This window comes from Microtus pennsylvanicus, chromosome 19, assembly GCF_037038515.1.
Source record: "Microtus pennsylvanicus isolate mMicPen1 chromosome 19, mMicPen1.hap1, whole genome shotgun sequence".
NCBI classification, from domain to species: domain Eukaryota; kingdom Metazoa; phylum Chordata; class Mammalia; order Rodentia; family Cricetidae; genus Microtus; species Microtus pennsylvanicus.
The window spans coordinates 31,394,847-31,417,011 of NC_134597.1; the positions used below are offsets into that span (position 1 = coordinate 31,394,847).

At 38.8% G+C, this 22,165-nt stretch overlaps 1 protein-coding gene across 6 annotated transcripts in view; it reads left to right on the plus strand.

Annotated features, from left to right (window-relative positions):
- Positions 1-22,165, plus strand: part of Trim24 (tripartite motif containing 24) — a 108,935-nt gene that overhangs the window by 68,205 nt on the left and 18,565 nt on the right. For all 6 annotated transcript variants that reach the window (XM_075953964.1, XM_075953966.1, XM_075953967.1 and 3 more), the window contains 4 exons: positions 740-856; positions 6,080-6,194; positions 9,177-9,323; positions 21,112-21,229. In XM_075953964.1, the coding sequence (XP_075810079.1) occupies positions 740-856; positions 6,080-6,194; positions 9,177-9,323; positions 21,112-21,229 (497 nt within the window). The remainder of the gene's footprint in view (positions 1-739; positions 857-6,079; positions 6,195-9,176; positions 9,324-21,111; positions 21,230-22,165) is intronic.

Consider the following 22,165-nt stretch of genomic DNA (forward strand, 5'->3'; position numbering starts at 1 on the left):
GCCTAGAACTCACTGCGATCCACCTGCCTCCTGAGTTCTGGGATTCATTACACTACCCCACCCAGTGAAAGTGTTCATTTGTAGCAAACCTTCATGACTATGAAATACCAATATAGTTAAGCTGTTAAAATATTTACTAAGTTTTGACTACTTTTTGCTACATCTGTCAGATGGGCTGTATAAGTCTCTAAACTATGAATGTTGGGTGTTTACTGCACTCTTGAAATAGAGTATCTAAAGACTCCCTTCTTGGATGGGAAATCCTGCCTTTTTAAACTTCCTGTGTGCGCATGTGCATGCATTCATGAATACCACATTATGTATATGGAGGTCAGAGGACAACTTATGGGAATTCTCCTGCCACAGGGGTCCCAGGAATCAAAATAAGATTTGGCAATAAGCACTTTTACCCACTGCAGCCGTCTTTCCAACCCATATTTGGAATTTTCAAAGGTTTATTTTTTTTATACCCTTTATATTATTTCTCTTTCTTTAGATTCATTTGTTCATGTGTGTGTCTTTGTATGTGCATGTGGATTCAGGTGCCCACAAGGGAACACAGTCCTCTGGATTGGTGTTTCTGTGGTTATGAGCTGCCTCTAGAAGTTCTCTTAACTAGAGTCATCTCTCCCGGCCCATATTCTCTTCTTGTATTAGTTTTGGTTTGGTTTGGTTTTTTAACTTTTGAACTTTTTTGTATAGATACTTGTATGAAGTTATTTGCTTATTATTTCTTCAGATATCAATTTATAGAAGAAGCTTTTCAAAATCAAAAAGGTATCATAGATACACTAATCACCAAACTGATGGAAAAAACAAAATATATAAAGTATACAGGAAATCAGATCCAAAACAGGTAAGTTTATATTTATGAAACTATAAATAAATCCTTTATGTATAGTAAATAAATGTATGCATTTCTATATTTTTTTCAACTCACTGTAAAGTATTGCTAAACTTTTGGATTACAAATAGTTTAAGATTGGTAAGACTTTTTCAAAAACTTTGGATTAGAAAGTGATTTCTTCACTAATAAAATATATACTAAATAAAACGTATACTAAATAGCTTATTTATCCGATATATATTTATAATGGTTTTCTAATTTTAATTTTTTAAGATTGAGAAAAAGACAGCTTTGCCAATAACATAGCTACTTTAATATTTGATTATGTACTTAATTGCTATTTTTATATTTCCTAATATTTGAGGTGCCTTCCCAGGTCCTAATTCTTTAGACACATGGGATACAAGTTTTAGTGCACATTGAAACAAGGTATTACTAAACTTTGATGTATCCTTTTGTTGTGACCAAACATTTCCTTAGGAGGGCACAACACACTTGATTGCTCACCCCAGATAGAGAACCCAGTACACACATATACATACATACAATGTGTTTCTTTATATACATATATGGTATATATGCACACGTGTATACATATATGTAACAATAATAACATTAATTTGTAGGACAGGAGTTAGAGGAAGAAGACCCATAAAAATTACAATTTGGTGAGCCAATGCATCTTATTACCTGTATTTACTTACAAGAATTTGGGGAGCAAAAATAACTCAAAGTCAGCTGCATCACCGAAGCCCACACTAGTATGTGTACAGTGTGTTCTCACAAAGATGAGCCTGGAGCATACTCCTCAGCCTGCAGGCAGCTTAGCAGGCTGGAGATGCCATTTCCAGGTACCTGAGTTGATCTAAACCTCTTTCAGGCAGCTGGGCCTGTTTTGCCTTCTTCCAATAAGTTAGCCTGGTCTCAAGAGTTTTCTTTGCAGCTCCACTCTGAGAAAAACTCTCAGCTTTTATTGCTTACTCTGGCAGGGAAAGACTTACTGAACTTGTTCAATTTCAGGGACTTCCTGAAGCTATTTTGAATTGTTTCTCTTCCTTCCTGCTTAAGGAGCTTCCCTGTAGGATAGAATGTTTCAGTCTCCAGAAAGCTATGGTTTTTTTTTTTGTTTTTTTGTTTTTTGTTTTTTTTGTTTTTTGTTTTTGCTTTTTAGAGACAGGGTTTCTCTGTGGCTTTGGAGCCTCTCCTGGAACTAGCTCTGTATACCAGGCTGGTCTCAAACTCAGAGAGATCCACCCGCCTCTGCCTCCCGAGTGCTGGGATTAAAGGCGTGCGCCACCTCGCCCGGCTCCAGAAAGCTATTACACAACACTTTATTCTTTGTCTGTTTCTAGATACTTTACTAGAAACCTTTTCTGCTCCATGAAAAAGCAACTGCCCCCTAGATTCATCTCCCATTTAGGGCAGTTACTGACAATTCACATTCCACCTTAGCACACCAAGCTAAGGTGTTGTGTCCTCTTTCTCTTGTTTCACGCACAAAGTTAACTTGCTACTGTCTTGAAGTGCCCAGAAGAAAGACCTTGAATAAAAGACTGCATCAGCAAAATTGTGTCAGCCTTTGGGGTTCATCTTGCTTAAAACCATCATAATCTATTCTTTCTATCCTCTCTCCTCTACCCCATCCCCGCCACCTGGAGGGAGACAAGATTTCTCTGTGTAACAGTCCTGGCTGACCCGGAACTCTCTTTCTGGACCAGGCTGGCCTCAAACTCACAGAGATCTGCCTGCCTCTGCCTCCCTAAGTGTTGGGATTAAAGGGGTGCGCCACCACCACCTGGCTCATAATCTTATTGTTCTTACTGTTTTATGAAACAGATAGGGATGGTATGTTTGGGATTTTGTTTATTTTGTTTTTGAAACAAAGTTTTGTGTGATTTTGTTTTGTTTTAAGACAATGACCTGTAGAGTCCTGGCTTTCCTGGAATCTACTATGTAGACCAGGCTAGCCTTGAATTCACAGAGATCCACAGTGAAAGGAATGGAATCCGTACTGGACTTAGTACAAAGGAGATTTTATTTGCCCCAGAAGGATAGAAGATTGAATATAAGAGACAAGAAAAGGAGCTGAACATTAGCAAGGGGGTGGGAGTGGGGGATATTTACCCTGAAGGGACTGCCTCTGGATAGAGCGGAGACAATTGTGACACAAAGAATAATGGCAGTTTCAAGATAAACAGGAATCCCCCTGTTATGGGGAAGTGTTTAATTTTAATTGGACATGTTAAATAGGTGAGCCAAAGAGGGATTTGATTGCTGGACTTCAATATCTTGATGGTTGGACCTTGGCAATCAGCCTCAGAGGAAGGAAGGTGGCCAAATAAGGGAGTATACCTCTGTTGACAAACTTTGGAATCTATCTCCTGGTCTTTAGCAAGGCATAATTGGGGAAGAACAAGGCCACTTTTGTGGTGCCCCAGGTGGCTAGGGTTCCTTTAATATGTGTGCTTTTATTTTGGTTTGTTGGTTTGTTTGTTTTTTTTAAGGCAGTATCACTTGAAGCTTCAGCTGACCTTAAACTTGCTACGCAGCCAACATTCAACTTGAGTTTTTGATATTCTTTCTTACGTCTCAAAAGCATTCAACTTACATATATGGGCTCTTTCCTCCTTAAAATAGTGTTGCTGTGTAGGAGGCTTTGATTTCTGAATTATGATTATCAAAGACTTTAGGTTGGTGCCCTTTTCTTTCCCTTTGTTCCTTTCTTCATCTGTGTAGGGATTGAGCTCAAAGTTTTGTGTATATGAGGCACTGTCACAGAAATATATCTTTAGTTTATATAGTTTTACAGTCTACACGATTGCAGAAGGATTAAAATTATGCTACTAATTTGTTATTAATTTGTGTTGAAATATGCAGATTTTTTCCTTATTTGTTCTATTGAACCACTGAAGATTTTGTTTTGTTTTTATTGTTTTGGTTTGGCTTGGTTTTTCAAGACAGGATTTCTCTGGAATGTTGAAGCTTGTCCTGTAACTGGCTCTCTATACCAGGCTGGCTTCAAACTCACAGAGATCTACCTGCATCTACCTCCTGAGTGCTGGGAATAAAGGCATGTACCACTAATGTCTGACTTGAACCTCTGAATGAGTTTTGGTTGCTTTGTACACCTACCTGATTTTCTTAATTCTGAAGCAATATTTATTTCAAGCAATTATCTTGAGAATTTACAACAGAATACAATCTCTAACTTTTTAAGTTTTAGAGTGACTGTGGAAGGAACAGGCAGGAAAAATAAAGCTTTTGTAGTTGTGGCACTGGGTGCAGTCACCAAATGTCTCCTGTAAGCTGTTCCAATGTGTAGTGTCTAGTACTGTTTTTTCTTTCTGTCCATTTTTTTATAAATAATAATTTTGGAAAAGTTTCATGAAACAAAGTAGTTGAAGTTAGGCACTCAGGAAAAAGGAGAAACTATTAACTAGTGCACAACCTGGCGGTCCCCTAGTTAGTGCGTAAGAGGTGCCTGGCCCAGACGAGAAACTTTCTCATCTTCTTTGTAGTTGAGTGAGTTCACAGAGGCAGAGAAACACAGCTCCAGTTCCTTATACAAGGTTGGGTCTTCAAAGCAGTTTGACAAATTTGCCTCTTCTGAGAAGACTAAGGGGCTTTTAAAGAGCAAGCAGCCCTAATGAGCGATTTTCTAAAAGTACAACTTCACCAAAGTTAAATTCTAATTAAGTCAGGAACATAATTCCGTTTTGTTTTTTAGGAGAAACCAGTAAGCTGTCTATCTTAAAAGTCATTGAATAATACTAAGGCATAGCCCCTCAGCTTAGTTTATTTCTATATAATTTAGTATTTTCTTAAGGGGATCCCTGTAGGTGTCATGGCAGGGAAACAAACTGCACAGAGGTGAGGATGAAAATTCGGTTCAGTTTGACTAACAAACTGGGTCACATTTCTAGAGTCTGATGCCAGGCAATTTATTGCCAGCATATTCAACAGGAAAAGTTTCCAGTCAACAATCAGTGCAGGTCTAGATACACATTAAAGCTTAATGTGTGACTACATAGAGACTCCTTTGCAGAGTGCATATGACCGAAGATAGGTTTGTATCTAAAAGGCCTAGGATCTAGTGTCGTCACTGATCCTAGGTCAACAGGCCATAAAATAATGTGGCATCTCCCCTCAGGATGGGTTCTATTAACTGGGAGATAAAGATAAAGACCTAGGAAGGGAGAGTCTGGGAAACCTTCTAGGGGATTTGGGTGCAGACTGCCTTTAAAGCTAGCAGAGGTTCTCAAGTAGTTAACAATGCCCACTCCCAGCCTTCTGGGTAGAAAACAGATATTTCCTCCTTTGAAGAACCCCCTGCATGATTAATGCTCCTGTTTTCTCAGTGATCTGTGCGTGCAAAAACCTTTGTGACCCCAACATTTCCTAAGTGTTAAAGTTTGTTCGTATTTTTTTTTCTTTTTAACTGCTTGACTGTTTATTTCAAGACCCTCCCCCATTTTCATATGTATTCGGAGTGTGTATGTATATGTGTGTTTGCATGTGTATGGGCACCTGGCATTTGCTGGTGTGCATGTACGTGAGTACGTGTGTGGAGACCTGAGGTTGATGTCAGGGATCATCCTCTGTTGCTCTTGTACTTTAGGGTCTCTCATTTAAACTCAGGTGGCTGATCTGCTAACCAGTTCACTCTGGGGATCCTGTCTCCACTTTCCTACCTAGGCTTTACAGGTGGATTTCCACACATACCCTGCATTTATGTTATGGGGATCTGAACTCTGGTCCTCAGGCTTATGCAACAAGTACTTTAACTTCTGGACCATTTAGAAAAGTAAACTAATTGTTAATTGTTGTCTTTTGTTTTTTTATTCTGGTATGGTGAAAAATTGCCAACTCAGATCCCTGAGATGAGAGTATCACACTCACAGAGTAGAACTTGTTCCCATTCATAATTTTGTTTCATCTTGACTATAAATTCTAGCTGTAGGCTGCTCCCTGGTCCTGTCTTTTTAGATAAGCATGTTGCTTTTGCTGTGTGACATTTCTTTAAAACATGTTCTTTAAAATATACTTACTCTACAAGTTTTGTTTAACTAAATTATTGTTTCTAATGTCTTCTAGACAAATTAAATCGAGCTTAGAGATAGAACTTTGAAAGTCTAAAATAATTTTTGGCCTAATTTAGATATTAAGATAGCCAATTTGAATTCTTGAAAAATCTGCCATTAATGAAAATACTCTGTTTTATTTCATTTTCAGAATAATTGAAGTAAATCAAAACCAAAAGCAGGTGGAACAGGATATTAAAGTTGCCATCTTTACGTTGATGGTGGAGATAAACAAGAAAGGGAAAGCCCTTCTGCACCAACTTGAGGTGAGTTGAGGGCAGTGCTGTGGACTATGACTCAGCATGCTTCCCTTTGTGAGTGACCACCTGCTTATAGCCCTGTCATACACTAAGGTGTCATAATCCTCCAATTTATTCTACAGCACTAAGCAAAAAGCCTCACTAGGGATATCTGATTGTTGACATTCACTAAAGTGACAGCCATTGTATCACCAAGGGGAAGATGGAGTTAAGCAGAAATTTTTAGAAAGATACATTGTGCAAGAGATTTCGTTTTCAAATAGAGTCTTGCGACAAATAATGATGTTCCTATCAATAACAAGTGGTAATAGTGATCTCTTAAGATTATATACTATGTCACCTAATGACCATCTGTCTTTGTTGACTTTGGTACACTCTATGATGTTTGCACAATGAAAAAATAACAAATGACATATATTACAGTCCAATGTTAGTAGTGCATGGCATTTAGTTAACCCTCTGAGAAATTAGGGAAAATAGGTGTAGTGGTTTATGCCTATAATTCCAGCATTCAGGAGGCAGAGGCAGGTGGAATTTCTATGAGTTCCAGGCTAGCCAGGCCTCTGTACTGAGACCTCTGACTCAGAGCAGCAACAAAAGTAAAATAGATAGTGTAGGCCAGAGACTGCTTGTTTGTTTCCAGCCACCCAAACCCAAAATAAATCACACAGACTATTAATTAAAACACTGCTTCACCAATCATTTAGGCGTATTGCTAGCTAATTCTTATATCTTAAATTAACCCATTTCTCTATTAATCTGTGCATCTCCACGTGGCTGTGACCTACCGGGTAAAGTTCCCAGGCTGCAGCTACCTGGTTTCTCACTGACTCCGCCTTTATCTCTGCTTGGAATTTCCACCTTACTCTATTCTGCCCTGTGATAGCCCCAAAGACACTTCCCAGTTGGATACAGAGGGGAATCCCACACCAAGATAGGGATAATGTTTCTCTTACCCTCAATCTTGTATAGTCTTTTTTTTTCTGCATTTTGTCTGCTCAGGCTATCCTTGAACTCAAAATCCTTCTGCCACATCCTCGTAGATGCTGGGTCCAGGACTGTACCACTGCACCCAGTCACATTATATAGTCTCAGTTATGAAAGCAGTGTTTAGGGAGTATACGCTCAAGATAGGATGGTTTATAAATATAGGTAAAAACAATTTTAGAAATAACATACTATCTCACTGTCTCTCTCTCTCTCTCTCTCTCTCTCTCTCTCTCTCTCTCTCTGAGACACTGAAAAATGTGACTTTTGGTCTTTGTATACCTGGCAACCAGGCTGACTTCAAACTCATAGGGATCTACCTGCTTCTGCCTCTCATGTGCTGGGGTTAAAAGCTTGAGCCGCCATGTACCAGCTTGCTCACCTTTCTTAAATTCATCAATAGCAACAGCACAAGTCCACGCAATACCATATACCACAGTGTATATGGCATGTAAACTTGCTGTATAGTATTTAGTTATTCTTTTAGCATGTCAAGAGAAAGAATTTATATTCAAGAAACAGTTGAGAAAACGAGAGTGCTAGTATGTAAAGAATTGTAAGAGAGACGATTAGGAAAACATTCTAGTTCATCTTTAATTCATAGTTGACCAGTTGATAATATCTCTATCAGAAAGTCCTGTCCCTGCTAAGAAGCCATGGCTGTTCATAATTTTGCAATTACGGAAATGTTAGGAAGTACTTTGGATAAAAGGAATCAGTGCTCGGTTATAATAACTGTGTTTTTGGGGTTCTGCAGTTGTTTTAAAAATGGGCACATTAAGTAGAATTTGATGTTTTCAGATTTTTACACACATCACTTTAACAATACTGTAGAGTAGTGCCTTGGCTCTGGATACTTGAAGAGTGTTAAAAATTAAGGAGAGTCTAGAATCTATAAAAATGTACTTGGCCATCAGTATTCGTTTTGATGAACTTCACCTTGAAAATTCCATGTTACTTGTTGAATATGCCCCGTCTTCATTCCCATTTTTCTGGTTCAGAATTCACCTGCCCAGGAGATGAATGGATCCTGTTTTATATGCTACCTTGTAAAATCAAAATACTAGAACTTCTTAGTCTCAATTTCCAGTTTTTCACAAAATTCTTCTCCGCTCTAAAAATGCACTGCAGTTTGCAGAGGCCGCTGCTGCTGTTAGACTCAGGGTAGATGTGACAGTGCCATTGACTGTTAGCAATGCAGCTCTGTGCATTGTCCAGACAGACCTGACCAGGGCAGGTAGTGAGAGTTCAGTTCCAGTAGAAAGCCATGTTATCTGCTCTTCATGAGGTTTGTATGTTTGTAGTGCTTTTTTTTATTACACAACCACAGTGCCTTTCATTTTGATTGCCCTCTGTTTTCTAAGTATATATTTTCTGTGGAGAAAGTCAGTATTCTGACCCGATTTGGTGGGCAAGGGGGTGCCATGTTGGCATTGAACCCATTATTCTGTTTTTCTGTAGTACCTTTGAGAATGCATTAGCAATTCATAGTACTTACCTACTGGCTCTTCCAGTAACTCTCAAGACAAATAATTTGATTTTTTTAATGCCAAATACGAGATAAGTTTCAGCTCCCACCTCGCATGATTCTTGGGTACAGGCTAGTTGCAATTGGAGGTAGAATCTCTAGAACATGAAACTCTGTATTGGTTAAATCATGTGATGAACTGGTCATTTGAGTAGATAGCTGGATGATTTGTCTTGTTTTACTGTGTGTTTTGAATTTAGATTTTACGATATTATAGCTAATCCGTGTCTGTTTTTCATTTAATTTAGCAAGACCCCTCCACAGAGACCTATAGGCAAAAGGTAGCGATAACATGGAGACTATACTTTTATTACATTCAGAGTGATCCTTTGTATTATGAAGGAAAGTGCTTATGATCATTTTGAATACTGTTAGTTGAATACAGAGTAGTTCTTATTATTCTGAATTGATTATCCAAAAATAACCATTAAAATGAATGTGAAGTATTAATTCTGAAATTATTTTATTTGCAGAGTCTTGCAAAGGACCATAGAATGAAACTTATACAACAACAGCAGGAAGTGGCTGGACTTTCCAAGCAGTTAGAGCACGTCATGCATTTTTCTAAATGGGCCGTTTCCAGTGGCAGCAGCACAGCACTGCTTTACAGCAAGCGGCTGGTAAGAGAGAGGAGAGAGCACCAGAGCCAATTTCACACTTAGGAGGCAGAGGCAGGCAGATCTCCATGAGTTTGAGGCCGGCCTGCTCTACAGAACTAGTTCCAGGTCAGCCAGGGCTACACAAATAAACCTTGTCGGGTGGGGGAGGGAAGAAAGGAAGGAAAAAAAGAATAAATGGCTGGGTAAGATGGTGCCTCCCATAATCCAAGCACTGGGGAGATTGAGGCAGGCTGTCTTGGTCTACATAGTGAGAGTTCCAGACCTACCAGGGCTGCATAGTGAGACTTTATCTACAAACAAACACACAGATAACCCCCTTTCCCCCAAAAACTAATACAAAACACAGTCTATTTACCCTTAATTGCATTTTAGCAATTGATCAAAATACTTGATTTTATAAGTTTTTACCTGAAATGGATTTGATGTGATTTAAATTTTAATTTCCTGTTTTCACTCCTAGTGATATGAATCCAGTGTAATAATACTGATAGTAAACATTTACTGTCACCTACAGCATGCCACGATCTAATTCTAAGCATTTTCCACGTTGAATTTTACATCATTATTAGATGTAGCTAGTCATTTTATTGGACAAATTATGAAAAAAGGCACAGAGGTAAATATCATACCTAACACTGTCACTGTCCTGTAAAGAGCTGTATCAAACCTTACCATTGAATGTGTGATTGTCCTCTCAACTTTACACTGCGGCATATACAGCATATGCTGCTGAATGTTGGACAGCCTCATAAGGGTGGTTTAAGGTTTGGTGCACTTACTGAAGTTATTGCCACTGTACCTACAGCACTAGCATCTCTGCCCACTGATTTTGGCAGGGGCCAAGCTCCTTTTCCATTGAGCTTCCAGGGCTGCTTATATTGTTGGTCTCAACTTTGGTTTAAAAGCAAGAATATTACTTAGAAAGTCAGCAGATACTTGTATTCTTAAGTATTAAGATTCTACATCTTTTGTCCTTTATTCTTTGGAACCAGGTGGCAGAGGCAGTACATATGTGTTACATAAGTTTTACTTATTTAAATTAATAATTACTTTAATAACAAATATTTATTAATAATATAAGGCAGGTCTCTCAAAGTGTGGCTGAATGCTATTATCATACTGATTTATATATTTCTAAAATTACTGTTTCTTTAAGCAAAAATCTATATAGTATAGAAACCTTTGTAATTAATTTTTTTGAAAATTATTCTTTGACCTTCTTCAGCATTATCTACCTTTTTTCTGCTGGTACTTTATTTCTACATATTTGACTTTTGTTGTTTTGTGATATGAGATCTTTGTGGTTTGGTATGAGATATGCTCATCTATCTTACACTGATTTAAGTTACAGTGTTATTACTAAGCATAGCCTATTTTATATTTTATTCTTGTTTTAGATGGCAGAAGTTTTGTTGTTATTGTTTAGTCTTTTGTTTGGTTTTGTCTTTGTTTTATTTTTTTTTCTGCCAAATACCATTCCAGTGTCTATGAGGTTGATAAATGAAAGTATATAAAGTAGACAGGAGTTTCTGCCCTGCCCAGTCCCGCAGCTGTGTAGTACCAACAGAATACACAGAAGCTTATATTAATTATAAACTTATAATTATAATAATTATTAGCTCCGGCTTATCATTAACTAGCTCTTACAACTTAAATCAAACCATGATTCTTATCTATGTTTAGCCATGTGGCTTGGTGCCTCTTATCAGTGAGGCATTCTCGTCTTGCTTCCTCTTTGGCTTGCTGGTAGCTGCAGACTGTGCCTTTCCTCTTCCTAGTCTGGTTGCACCACCTATGCTTGCTGTCTGGCTACTGGCCAATCAGCATTTTATTAAACCAGTGCAAGTGACAAATCATTACAGGATATAAGAGCATTATCCCACAGCAATGTAGATCTGTCTATCACTATTTATCCATCAGTAGACACATAAAGGTAAATACATATATGTATATGTATATCATATATAATTTTGCATATGCATCTATCAATCAGTGGACATGTTGTTTTTCTATCTTTACCATCATGAAAAATACCATAAACATGGAAGGCCAGAAATTTATGCCATGCTTTTCAGTTCTTTGGGAATATATGTAGAGAGCTTGCTAGGCTATATAGTATTAGTTTTAATTGTTTGAAGAACCTCCATGCGATTTTCCATAATGGCTATACCAATTTACATTCCCACCAGTCTCTAACCCTCACCAGCACTTACTGTGACCATTGCTTAGCTAACAGCTGTAGTTCCAAGCATGATGTAGTGAATCCTTGGGATTTTGATTTGCATTTCACTTGTTGGTTTGTGGGGTTGGTTCATCACCTGTTCATAGATCTATTGAACAGTTTTTTAAAGACTTTTATAATCGTTTTTATATGTAGGGATATGCACATGTGTGCAGGTGCTGTGAGAGCCAGGGGCATCAGATTTCCTGTAGTTATTGGCCATGTGAGCCACTCGACATGGGTGCTAAATAGTCTTCTTAACTGCTGAGTCATCTTCAGCCCCAGGGTGTGTGTGTGTGTGTGTGTGTGTCTGTAGGTCTGTGTGTGTGTGTGTGTGTGTGTGTGTGTGTGTGTGTGTGTGTGTGTGTGTGTGTGTCTGTTTGTCTCTGTGTGCGGTTGGCAAACTTCCCAATCCAGGGAACCTTTTTGCTTAATTATTTTTTGACTATGGAGAAGCATTTTAATAGGATTTAGCGTTGTTTATGTCTTCTAATTTAGTTAGTTCATCTTTTTATAATTGGAGAAAGAGACAGAAACTGGCTAAGCCCTATGAAGTGAGAGAGTCCATTCAGAAGTCCAATCATAAAATCTTTAAATATTTAAACTTCACATTACTTTCTTAAAGTTTCTCTTGTCATTTGTTAAACTTTAAATCTGTTTTATTTAGAAGGAAGGCAAGAAAAATTATGATAGTAGAGACTCAAAAAATGAAGCTGTCATTTGTAATAGCAGAGAGTGTTTCTTTAATGCCAATGGTTAGGAAAGTATGCAGGAGCAAGTGTGACAAGGGTGATTGGACTCCTACTCCCTTTACCCCCTTTCATTGATCAAGGACCTTTTTCCCCTTTGAGTGTCTAGTTCTGGCCCTATACCAGCTCCCTACTCTTACCGGCAGTACCCAGAGCATGATGCTCTTCTGATGCTTCATTGAGTTCCGTTCTCTCCTCTGAAGCACATCTGTTTATCTTTCTGTCCACCCCCACTCCACCAAAAAAAAAAAATTTTTTTTGCATTAAAAAAATTTTATTCCTTATTATGGTGAATAATTAGCTAGATTTTTCATTGTACATACACTTGAATTTGAAGCACGTTTAGTAAGATCTCAGAGAAATTGGGGTTCAACCTTAAGATCCGAAACAGTAAGCCATTGGCTCTTACCTCGTCTTCAGTCCAAATTGATGATCCTTCCTCCAGGAATTTCAGAGTGAGACTGTGTTTGAAGGCTGTTTCTTTTTGTTTTATAATCCTTTCTAGGGATGGGATTAAAATCGTGCATCACAGTGGTAAGGAGAGGGCCGCTTGTTTGTCCCAGCCGCCTGGGACACCCAAAATAACCACACAGAAACTGTATTAATAAAAACACTGCTTGGCCATTAGCTCTAACTTCTTTTTTTTTTTATTTATTATGTATACAATATTCTATCTGTGTGTATGACTGCAGGCCAGAAGAGGGCACCAGATCCCATTACAGATGGTTGTGAGCCATCATGTGGTTGCTGGGAATTGAACTCAGGACCTTTGGAAGAGCAGGCAATGCTCTTAACCTCTGAGCCATCTCTCCAGCCCCCTAGCTCTAACTTCTTATTGGCTAACTCTTTTTTTTTTTTTTTTTTGGTTAAGGCTAAATTCATTCTTTTTTTTTTATTTATTTATTATGTATACAATATTCTGTCTGTGTGTATGTCTGCAGGCCAGAAGAGGGCACCAGACCTCATTCCAGATGGTTGTGAGCCACCATGTGGTTGCCGGGAATTGAACTCAGGACCTTTGGAAGAGCAGGCAATGCTCTTAACCACTGAGCCATCTCTCCAGCCCCCTAGTGGCTAACTCTTACATATTAGTTTAACCTATCTCCATTAATCTGTATACCACCACATGGCAGTGGCTTACCGGAGATTCTAACCAGCGTCCATCTCAGGCGGAGGATCTATGGCTTCTCTGACTCTGTTTTCTTCCTCCTAGCATTCAGTTCTGTCTACTCTGCCTACCTAAGTTCTGCCCTATCAGGCCCAAAGCAGTTTCTTTATTCATTAACAAATGAAAGCAACACATGAACAAAAGAACATCCTACACCACATTACTATGATTAAAGCCATGCACTGCCCAGTTTCTATGGCATACTAGAGTGGCTACTGGAATTAAAGGTGTGTGTTTCCATTACCTGGTCTGTAAGACTGACTAGTGGGGCTGTTTTACTTTCAAATCTTCAGGAAGCTTTATTTATTAAAATATAATTGAAATGCCACTACATGAATTCATACTTAGTTCTTGTAGGTCTGAAGCGATGAACAGGTAGACTTAATGAAACTTTAGTTATTCATTGTACTATCTAGGCCTTATAGCTCTTAAGATTATCTTAAGTACATCAGGAGTTTTGTCAAGTGTAACAGCTCACGGTTTAGATAGATAATAATGCAGGTAAAAATCCTAAGTATTTAACACATGACAAGGAGCCAAGTTTGGCTATATCTGATATTACTCTTAGACCTTTCTATTACCTGCTCAGCAAATATTTAAATAGGTACTTGATTTCTGAAGTATAAATAGAGTTCAATATTAAATAGAAAGAATTTACATCTTAGCTTGGAAGTAGTTACAGCCAGGGAATATGCCTTATAAATTCTTTTAATTACATTTGTTTACCCTTAAGGAAGTACTCAAAAAATTAGTTTTATTTATGTGTATTTTTTTGGATGCCCACAAAGGCCAGAAGAGAGCATCCCTTGGAGCTGGAGTTCCAGGTATCTGTGAGCCCTCCAACATGGGTCCTGGGAAGGGAACCCAGGTCCTCTGGAAGAGCAGCAATCGCTTTTAACCCATACAGCCATCTTGCCAGCTCCAGTGTGCATATTTATATTTGTTTTTCTCACAAGAAATTCCTTAAATGACCACCTTTGATTATTAAAACTACTAGGTTTGTATAGTGTTTTTCTAGGAGAAAAAATACAATTTTAAGAAACGAAAATTCCTGTGTCTTTCTGACACGGAGGAATTAATCTTATCCCTACTATATCAATAGGCATGTAGTAGAACTAGGACCTGGGGAATCACCCAGAAGCCTGGACCTATAGTCAGAGCTATGACAAAGTAACCACAAATTTGAACATTCTGATTTTATTTTGGTTCACAGTTCCACCAAGATTTTAACCACATTGGCAGCAACCCAGAAGCAAAGTACAAACTGAGTTTTCTGTATATGCACAGCTGTCTATGTCTAGTTACAGATAGGTGTGTTTGTGTGCTCCCCATACCTGAGCTTGCTATCCTGGTTTTAAAGTACTTAGGAAGAAGAAGGTAGTGCAGAGTATACAGAGTGTCTTGCTGTACCAGAAACTAGACAGTACTCAGAATGGAAGGAGCATGTCAAAGGAACCTGGCCAAGCGTTTGGATTGATGGTAGCATAAATTAGGTGCTTTCTTAGTTTAGAATTTGCTGGTTATATTAATTTTTGCTTTACTTTATTAAATCTTTGCTTTACTTTAGGTCACACTGGAGTGCATCTAGAAACTTGTGTTTGCATCATGCTCTCAGAAAAGATCAATAAAAATGTGTTTAGGAGAGGTTGAGTGGGTACTCGAGAAATAATTATTAAAAGTTGAAGATTCTGGGTGAAGGGAATGGAGGGGCTACTTTTAGCAGACTTTTAACAATTTTAAAATTATATGAATATGTTATTAAGTGACTTTGCAGAGTTGAACATACTGTAAATTCTATGATCCCTTCTATACTGTAAATTAGTATAACTGTGATTAAAAACAGTATATGTGTTCCTCAAACTAATGTAAAAGTAGAACTATTATTACAATCTAGTAATCTGAGTTTGGGGTATAGATCAAAGCAGATAAAGTTAATATATTGTATGTTACCTGCAATCCAATGCTTATAACCAGTACTGTTCATTATAAAGAACAAAAGCTTATTCAACCCATGGTTCTGGGGACTGGAATGTGGTGTGCATAGTGAAATGTGGCGTTCAGGGGCCTGCATATGATGAAGGCCTTCATGTTGGTGGAAAGACCACAATGTCCCAAGGTAGGAAATGCATCATTTAACAAGGACATACATGTGTCATCCAGAGAGGCTTTCTTCCCAGTCCTCCTCTCAAGTCCTACATTCAAGGGGATTGATTCCATTAATCCCTACCTACAGTGCTTGATGACTCACAGTAGGAATTAAATTTCAACATATTTTGGTGATAGTTTTCATATGAACCATAGCAGACTGTCAGTTGTATAGGATGAACCTGGAGAGCATTTTCTATGTGATATGAGAGAGACAAAGAACACCTCCTACACTACCTCACTTGTATATAGATCATGACTGCAGAGATGTTCAAAGAATGAGTAAATTAGGTAGCTGCTGAATTTAGATCCTGTCTTTCTAAAAAAAATAATTAAAGTGAAAAAAAATGTAAGGTTAGCCTCGTTTATTTCATAAAAATACATGCTGAATAAAATACATGATACTTTTTTTCAGTGGTTGTGCTTGTTTGTGGTCCAGGTTGGCCTTAGATTTACTATGTAGTCTGAATCTCTACTTTTCCTGTCTCCAACTCTTGAATGCAGAGATCAGATATGTACCCCAAAACCCAATTTATGTAGTACTGGGAAACGAACCCACAACATCCCTGCATGCTAGGCAAGCTCTCTACTACTAGAACTACAACTTTAGCCCCCATTTTTACTGGTTTGTTTTTTTTTTTTTTGGTTTTCGAGACAGGGTTTCTCTGTGGTATTGGAGCCTGTCCTGGAACTAGCTCTTGTAGATAAGGCTGGTCTCGAACTCACAGAGATCTGACTGCCTCTGCCTCCCAAGTGCGCCACCACCACCCGGCCCCATTTTTACTGTTAACTATTTACTGCATTTAAGAAAATGATAAAAATTGTGAGAACATTGGGCAATACAAGTTGTTTTAACATTTCATGAGTATTATTTATAGTCAGAATTGTTAAAGAGTAAGAAAAAGTAAGAAAAGGAGAACATGGGATGTGTCATTGTGTTATCTGCTGTTAGCACAGTGCAGTTTCCAAAGTGCACTCATACATTATAGTCAAAATTTATTATAGTTATGTGAAGTTTTGTAGTCATGTGGAGAAAATTTACTTATTTAACAGCTACTTATTCGGTATTTCCATCTGCCAGACAACATTCTGAGTTTTGAGGGACAGTAGCAAAAAACAAATTCTACCCTTAAAGAGCTGCATTTAAGTAGTGCGAAGAGGAAGTGGTAAAACTTAGAGACTGTTGAGGATGGTCCGAGAACACAAGTGACTCAGAATCTGGAGTAGAGAAAAGCTGCAGCGAGCTGGATGGCGCAGAGAATGCTTGGAGGAAATGGAGTGCTGCACAGAAACAGAAGAGGCCAGAGGCTGCGCACTAGAACCCTGCAGACAAGAGCTGACTACTGCACACATGATGATGAGGGGACAGGGCTGGGAGTGAGCAGACTAGGGAAGGACCAAAGAGGCTTATTACAGTAGTTAGCACAGAAGTATGTGTGCAACATAAAAACAGCCTGAATTTAGCTTGTCTGGGATTGGCATAGCAGGCTGGTGCTGGAGAAGTACTGTGTTTTCCGCTCTATAATTGTGCTGCTATAATTTGAGCCATTCTAAGAAGGCACGCCTAAGCTTACTGTTTTAGAAAATAGATTTTTCTTTTACCTTGGATCTTACTACAAATATTGTCGGGCTATTCTTGTCAGGAACCCCCTCCCCCAAAGGAAAAAAAGATTCTGGTGAGAAACAAGGAAGGGGATGGAGTTCCCTTTTCACTTCCAATCAGCTGAAAAGGTTCAAGAGAGTGTGTGACTGTTTATAGGACAGACCTTGGGGTAACTGTGGTTCTTATGGGTCGAACCTTCTGTGCCTTCCCATGGAGTAGCTAAGTTGCCCTGCCCTATGAGTGGGTTTCACAAGGGGCATCCAAGAACCAGATGTGAACCTGTGCTCAGCATGAGCCTGACTCTGGGAACAAACTAAACTAAACTGGACTAAAGTTAACTCTGCCTTCTATTCTTTACTACCTTGTACTGGTGAGTGGGGTATCTGAGAACTACTTAACTAACTTTGGTCCCAAACCATTCCTACTGTTCACCTGTTAGTAAACCCAGCCTTGCTCTCTGCAGGATGGCCCCAGAGTATAGGAGAGAGTAAATGAAATCTCTCTCCTGGAAACAATACTTTATAAATCTTAATAAGATGATTTTCGTTTCTGCTGGCTGGTTTGGATATATTTTTTGTGTTCTTTTTTGTTTCTTTTGTAGTCAAACTTTTTTTGGTTCTTCATGACAGGGTTTCTCAGTAGCTTTGGAGCCTGTCCTGGAACTATCTCTTGTAGACCAGACTGGCCTTGAACTCAGAGAGATCCACCTGCCTCTGCCTCCTGATTGCTGGGATTAAAGGAAGCATCAGACCTCTAAAACTGAAGTTGAGGGCAATTGTGAACCACTGGGTGCGACCCAAACTCAGCAAAAGCTCCAAATGCACTTACCTCCTGAGCTGTTTCTTCAGTCCCCTTTATTTTTTCATTATTTTTTATTTAGATTTATTTTATGTATATAAGTATAAATGTTTTTCCTACACGTATTTGTGTGCACCACGTATGTGCTTGCGATCAAAGGCCCATATCCCCTTGAACTGTAGTTATGGATGGTTGTGAGCTGTATGGGTGCTAGAAACTGAACCTGGGTTTCTGCAAGACCAGCAAGGTGCTCTTAACTGCTGAGCAATCTCTCCAGGTCCTCTCTATTGCTCTTTAAGTAATTTAAAGATTTTAAATTTTTCTACATGGGTTCTATATTTCCACTCCTCCAACTCTTCCTATGCCCATCCCTCAAATTCATGGCTATTTCTTTTATTATTGTTGTTACACACACACACACACACACACACACCTACTGAGTCTTTTGGTGGTGTACATATGTAGATGTCTTTTGGGCTGACCTCTCTGGATTATATAACTTATTCGGGAACTCGTCTTTGATAAAAGCTAGTACTCTTTTTCTCAGTAGCCATTGATTGCCTGTAGCTCTTCACCTAGAGGTGGGACTTTGTGAAATTTCCTCCATCCATATTGGCATGCTAACTGTCATTGTCATTCTGCAAGTCTTACTTAAGTAACCATGTCTTTGGAATTTCCTGGTGCTGTCTAGAAGATTCTATCTAACAACAGGCATTTTGGTCTACAGGTAGTTGGGTAGGTTTACAATACCAGCCATGAATTCCCTCCTGTGGAGCAGGCCTTAAGTCCCCTGGTATAAGTGCCACCATTGCACCACTGGGAGCATTGTAATGGGTCAGTTGTGTGATTCATAGGTTTTATAGCTGAATAGCACTATTGGTTGCTTTTTTCCCTTGGCAGGTGTGTAGTCCTCAGGGAGGAGCTTCCATGTTAGTTCAAACTGTACTGCTATGTTGAAATTGTATAGTGTCTTCAACAATGGGGTGTTACCTGCAAGTGCTGGGAGGTGACCAAGGGTAGTAGCAATAGCTTCTATTGTTTGGAGTGTCTCTTGGGAAGGCCATTATCACACCATTAAAAATAAATGCATGAGGGGGCTGGAGAGATGGCTCAGTGGTTAAGAGCACTGGCTGCTCTTCTAGAGGTCCTGAGTTCAATTCCCAGCCACCACATGGTGGCTCACAACCACCTGTAATGAGATCTGGCGCCCTCATCTGGTGTGAAGGTAACCATGCAGGCAAAAAACACTGTATATATAATAAATAAACCTTTAAAAAAAATAAATGCATGAAAAGTGGGTGTTGGTGGTGATGTGTGTGTATGTGTTTATGTGTGTATGTGTGTGTATAAGCCATCTTAGAGAATTCCCAGTGCTAGAAATGGGAAACCTCCCTTGAAGTTGCTTGTTAGGGAAAGGAAATAAGAAAGTGAACAACTCAGTGAAATGTCATGTTATAGCAAGTCTACCTGAAGTAGCTGGCCATGGATTTAAGGTCAGTTCATTTGTCAGTTCCATTAAGTTCAGACAGAGATTAGGGTGGGTTGGTTTACTTTATCTGGAGGAAAGGTTGCAGAGAAAGAGTGCATGTAATTGCATAAATGAAAGAGGAGTTTGAATATGTGTATTGATTGGCTTGCATATAAGTTGAGTATTAGCGGGGGAAGGACAGGAAAAGTTGATGGGAACTGCACTTGTAGTGCTGGTGGTTAGGCACCAGAGCAAGCCATCTGTAAAGCCACAGCAATCAGGTTGGATATTGAAACTGTCAAGAATTGTGACAGTAATGTTGGAAAAGAAGAAAGTAAGCATTGGAAACTGTAACATAGAGGAAAGTGTATGATGTAAGATAGGATGGAATTTTAAGACGACTGCTTGTAAGGAGTCATAATGAGAAGTAAAAATTATCCTACAAGTAGATCTGATTCCATTTCCTAGACGGATTCATTTGTATTCTCTATTTCCTTAGTACCCTAAGTCTAGATTCTGAATGCTTTAAAAGAATAAAGTAGTAAGTGCCTGCAGAGATGGCTCGGCAGTTAAGAGCACTGACTGTTCTCACAGAGGACCTGAATTCAAATCTCTGCACTGATGTGGCAACTTAATCTGCCTTTTGTGCTAGGTTTAATGAATCAGTACCCTCTTCTGTCCTTCAGGACACCAGGCACGGACATGGTACACAGATGTATGCAAATAGCTGTGCGTATAAAAATCGTAAATCTCAACAACAACAATGGCAAAAAGAAATGGAAAAGAGGAAGTAGTTCAGTAAAAGCAAGGAAAGTGAGTTGATGTTTTCGTAAAGTGTCCTTAATTCTAAAAATTGGATTTTGGTTAGCACTCCAGTTGGTGCCATGAACCTAGGAGAGCAGGGCCTAAATAGAAGACAGACTAAAGTCTCATGCAATAGCCAGTGTTACTCAGAGCATCAGATAAGTTTTACTCTAAAGGTTAAGAAGCATTGCATGAATAAGGTGTTTAGTTTCAAGGACAAACTACACTTGGCAAAAACACATTCTTCCTTAGAGGCATGTGAATAACAAGTAAACTGATTCCTATCTACTCTACCTGGAAGGAGGGTAGACAACATTCCAAGAACAGTTCTATGTTTTGAAGAAACTGAGGTCACAAGACTCTTTTGTCACAAGCTTTCAGAATTCTCACAGGACTGCATTCTTGGGCTGTGCTCTGACAGTTTTAACTTGCTACTAAGACACTTTTTAGCTCAATAAGCAATACAGCTGAGTCATATCACAAAACAGTAACATTTGAACAGAAAATTTTCTATGATCCTCTTTCTGTTAGTTAGTTAGTTAGTTAGTTAGTTAGTTAGTTAGTTAGTTTATTTAGAGATAGGGTCTCTATGTGTTCTGGAATTACATAGACCAAGCTATCCTCAGCTCAAGAGATCCTCCTGCCTCTGCCTCAGGAGTGCTGGGATTAAAAGCATACACCACCATGCCTGGCTTATATGACCATTTTTGTAACCCACATGATTACTTGCACACATAGCAGAAACTGTTTTAGCTATTCACTGGACATTATTTACCCAAGAAACATTATTTACCAAGAAACATACTAATGTTCTTTCTCTGCTTCCTTCTAGATTACATATCGGTTACGGCACCTTCTTCGTGCAAGGTGTGATGCTTCTCCTGTGACCAACAACACCATCCAGTTTCACTGTGATCCTAGTTTCTGGGCCCAAAACATTATTAACCTGGGTACGCCGTTATGTGCATTTTCTCTGTTTGACTATTTTGGTGCAGAGTTCTCATTGGTTACGCCGTTATGTGCATTTTCTCTGTTTGACTATTTTGGTGCAGAGTTCTCATTGGTTTTGACATGTTACTGAATATTACATCCCCATCCATTATCTTGCTTTACAGCCACACAGTAAATCATTAATATATTCATATGGTGACACAGATGCATGAATATATACATACTTGTTTTGAGATAATATGTGTGAATGTTAGCTTATAGGGTATCTAAGTTAGGAATTTAGGAGTGCCTCTCCTCCCCATAGAATCCTGTTTGTGTTTTGGGGTTTTTTTCCCCCAATCTTTTTTTTCAAGACAGGGTTTCTCTGTAACTTCGGAGCCTGTCCTAGAACTAGCTCTTGTAGAGCAGACTGGCCTCGAACTCACAGAGACCAGCCTACCTTTGCCTTTCAAATGCTGGGATTAACCAGCCCAATCTAGTTTTTAGGTAATTTAATTTTACAAGCACAAGCTTTGTAGGTGAGAGCACAGTACCCTACCCCTACGCTAACCCCCACCCCCAACCCCAATGCTTGTCAGAATGTCAGCAGTGTAACTTTAAAGCCTCTAGTGGCTCAATTGTTCATCTTACTTACAGACTTTTCTTTCCTCCCTTACATTTTCCATTTTGGGGGTTTGTTTGGGGTTTTAGATCTTTTCTTTACATGGTCAGATTATAAATTGTGTGAATGCAGAGAAGGCGGCCGAGGGAGAGAGGTTTTAAGTAATTGACGGGGAACATACAGTCTGAAGTATTAGAGCTCAATGAGTCAGAAAATAGCATCTTGGCAACATTAGGAAGCAAATAATCCTTGCAAACAGTGCAATCAAAAGTTACCACTAAGCTTTCTTGTTGCTCTTTTAAATGAATGAAAATATTCTTGCTCTTCAGCTTCA